The sequence below is a fragment of the Nestor notabilis genome, unplaced genomic scaffold (genome assembly GCF_000696875.1).
Source record: "Nestor notabilis isolate BGI_N333 unplaced genomic scaffold, ASM69687v1 scaffold17044, whole genome shotgun sequence".
Classification (NCBI taxonomy): domain Eukaryota; kingdom Metazoa; phylum Chordata; class Aves; order Psittaciformes; family Psittacidae; genus Nestor; species Nestor notabilis.
This window is the reverse complement of record NW_009924431.1, coordinates 1,828-2,981: the sequence shown is the minus strand read 5'-3', so window position 1 is coordinate 2,981 and position 1,154 is coordinate 1,828. Positions and strand designations below refer to the sequence as shown.

At 51.5% G+C, this 1,154-nt stretch overlaps 1 protein-coding gene across 1 annotated transcript in view; it reads left to right on the top strand.

The window, feature by feature from the left end:
- Positions 1-927, top strand: part of DPH7 (diphthamide biosynthesis 7) — a gene marked incomplete at both ends in the record, with an annotated part of 6,139 nt that extends 5,212 nt beyond the window's left edge. The window contains one exon of the mRNA XM_010012602.1: positions 406-927. Coding sequence (XP_010010904.1) covers positions 406-927 — 522 coding nt within the window. The remainder of the gene's footprint in view (positions 1-405) is intronic.
- Positions 928-1,154: the final 227 nt, after the last annotated feature.

The following is a 1,154-nucleotide window of genomic DNA, read 5'->3' as shown; positions in this document are numbered from 1 at the left end:
GAAGGGAGGACCTGATGTCCACTTGATGTCACAGTCACATGCTGAAAGCTCACACATCTGCAGTTTCTTGCCCACCAGAACCTGGCCTGGCAATGTCCTCATGTGTGTGTGGGCTCAGTGGAGGTCACCCTTTGAGCTGTCTTAGCTTTCTCGAGCCTTTTTAGGTGTTCTGAATTATGAGGCTCTTGATCCTCATGCATATTAAAGCCTCTTCTCCCATCTGCTTACTGAAAATCAAGGCTAATGAGAGGTGCCTCAGGAGAGGCAGGACCTCATTTCTCCTACAGCAGTAACCAGAGAATTCTTCCTGTAGGACATAGCCAGTGCTAGAATGGCTTCTGGGCAGGCTGCAACCATTTCCTAACTTGATTTCTGCTCATTTCATATGTTATTATTTCTTCCAAGCGGAAAACACGGAGGAATGCACCATCCTGTCATCCTATGTCCTGCACAATTCCTTGGCCTATGGGGCTGACTGGTCAAGGCTGTGTCCGAGGGGTTCCTTGACTGCCACCCAGGACTCCACTGCTGCATGCCAGTCTTCAGAGGAGCTTGTGGAAAGGTCAGAGGAGGGAGATGAGAGACTGAACTTGCAGGTCCAGAACCTGAAGATCATTTATGAGTCTCCTACAGCTACTTTTGATGTGATACTGGATGAGGAGAGTGAAGGCCCTGCCCCACTGCTCAAAGCAGAGCAGGCTCCTGAGCTGGCTGGGGGCTCTGATTTAAAGGGGAGCTTGGATTTGGCTGTGGGTCCAGCCCGAGGGGGAGGTTCTGGCTCAGGAGCCAAGAGACCCTCGGGAATGGGCCTGGCTGGTGATTCAGCCACGTCTCTGGACAGCCCCAAGGAAATGAGCATTGTAGCAACTTGTTCCTTCTATGACAATATTCTCCATGTGTGGAAGTGGGAGATGAGCCTGGTTACAAGTGCTGGGTCTCCACTTGAAAGAACAGCCCCAAGTTTGCACTGACCAGAACTGGGGGGAGGGGGAGGAAAACTCCTGTGCCAAGAGTGACATCTGCACTTGGGTCCTGTCTCATTTCTGTTGGGCTTCTCCAGTTTTGTTGTTGAGCTTGTGAGTCTTGTACGGCCGATGCTGATGGAATTACTGGGGCTTCACTTTGCTTTGAGGCCTGTGGCCAAGCACAGGCAC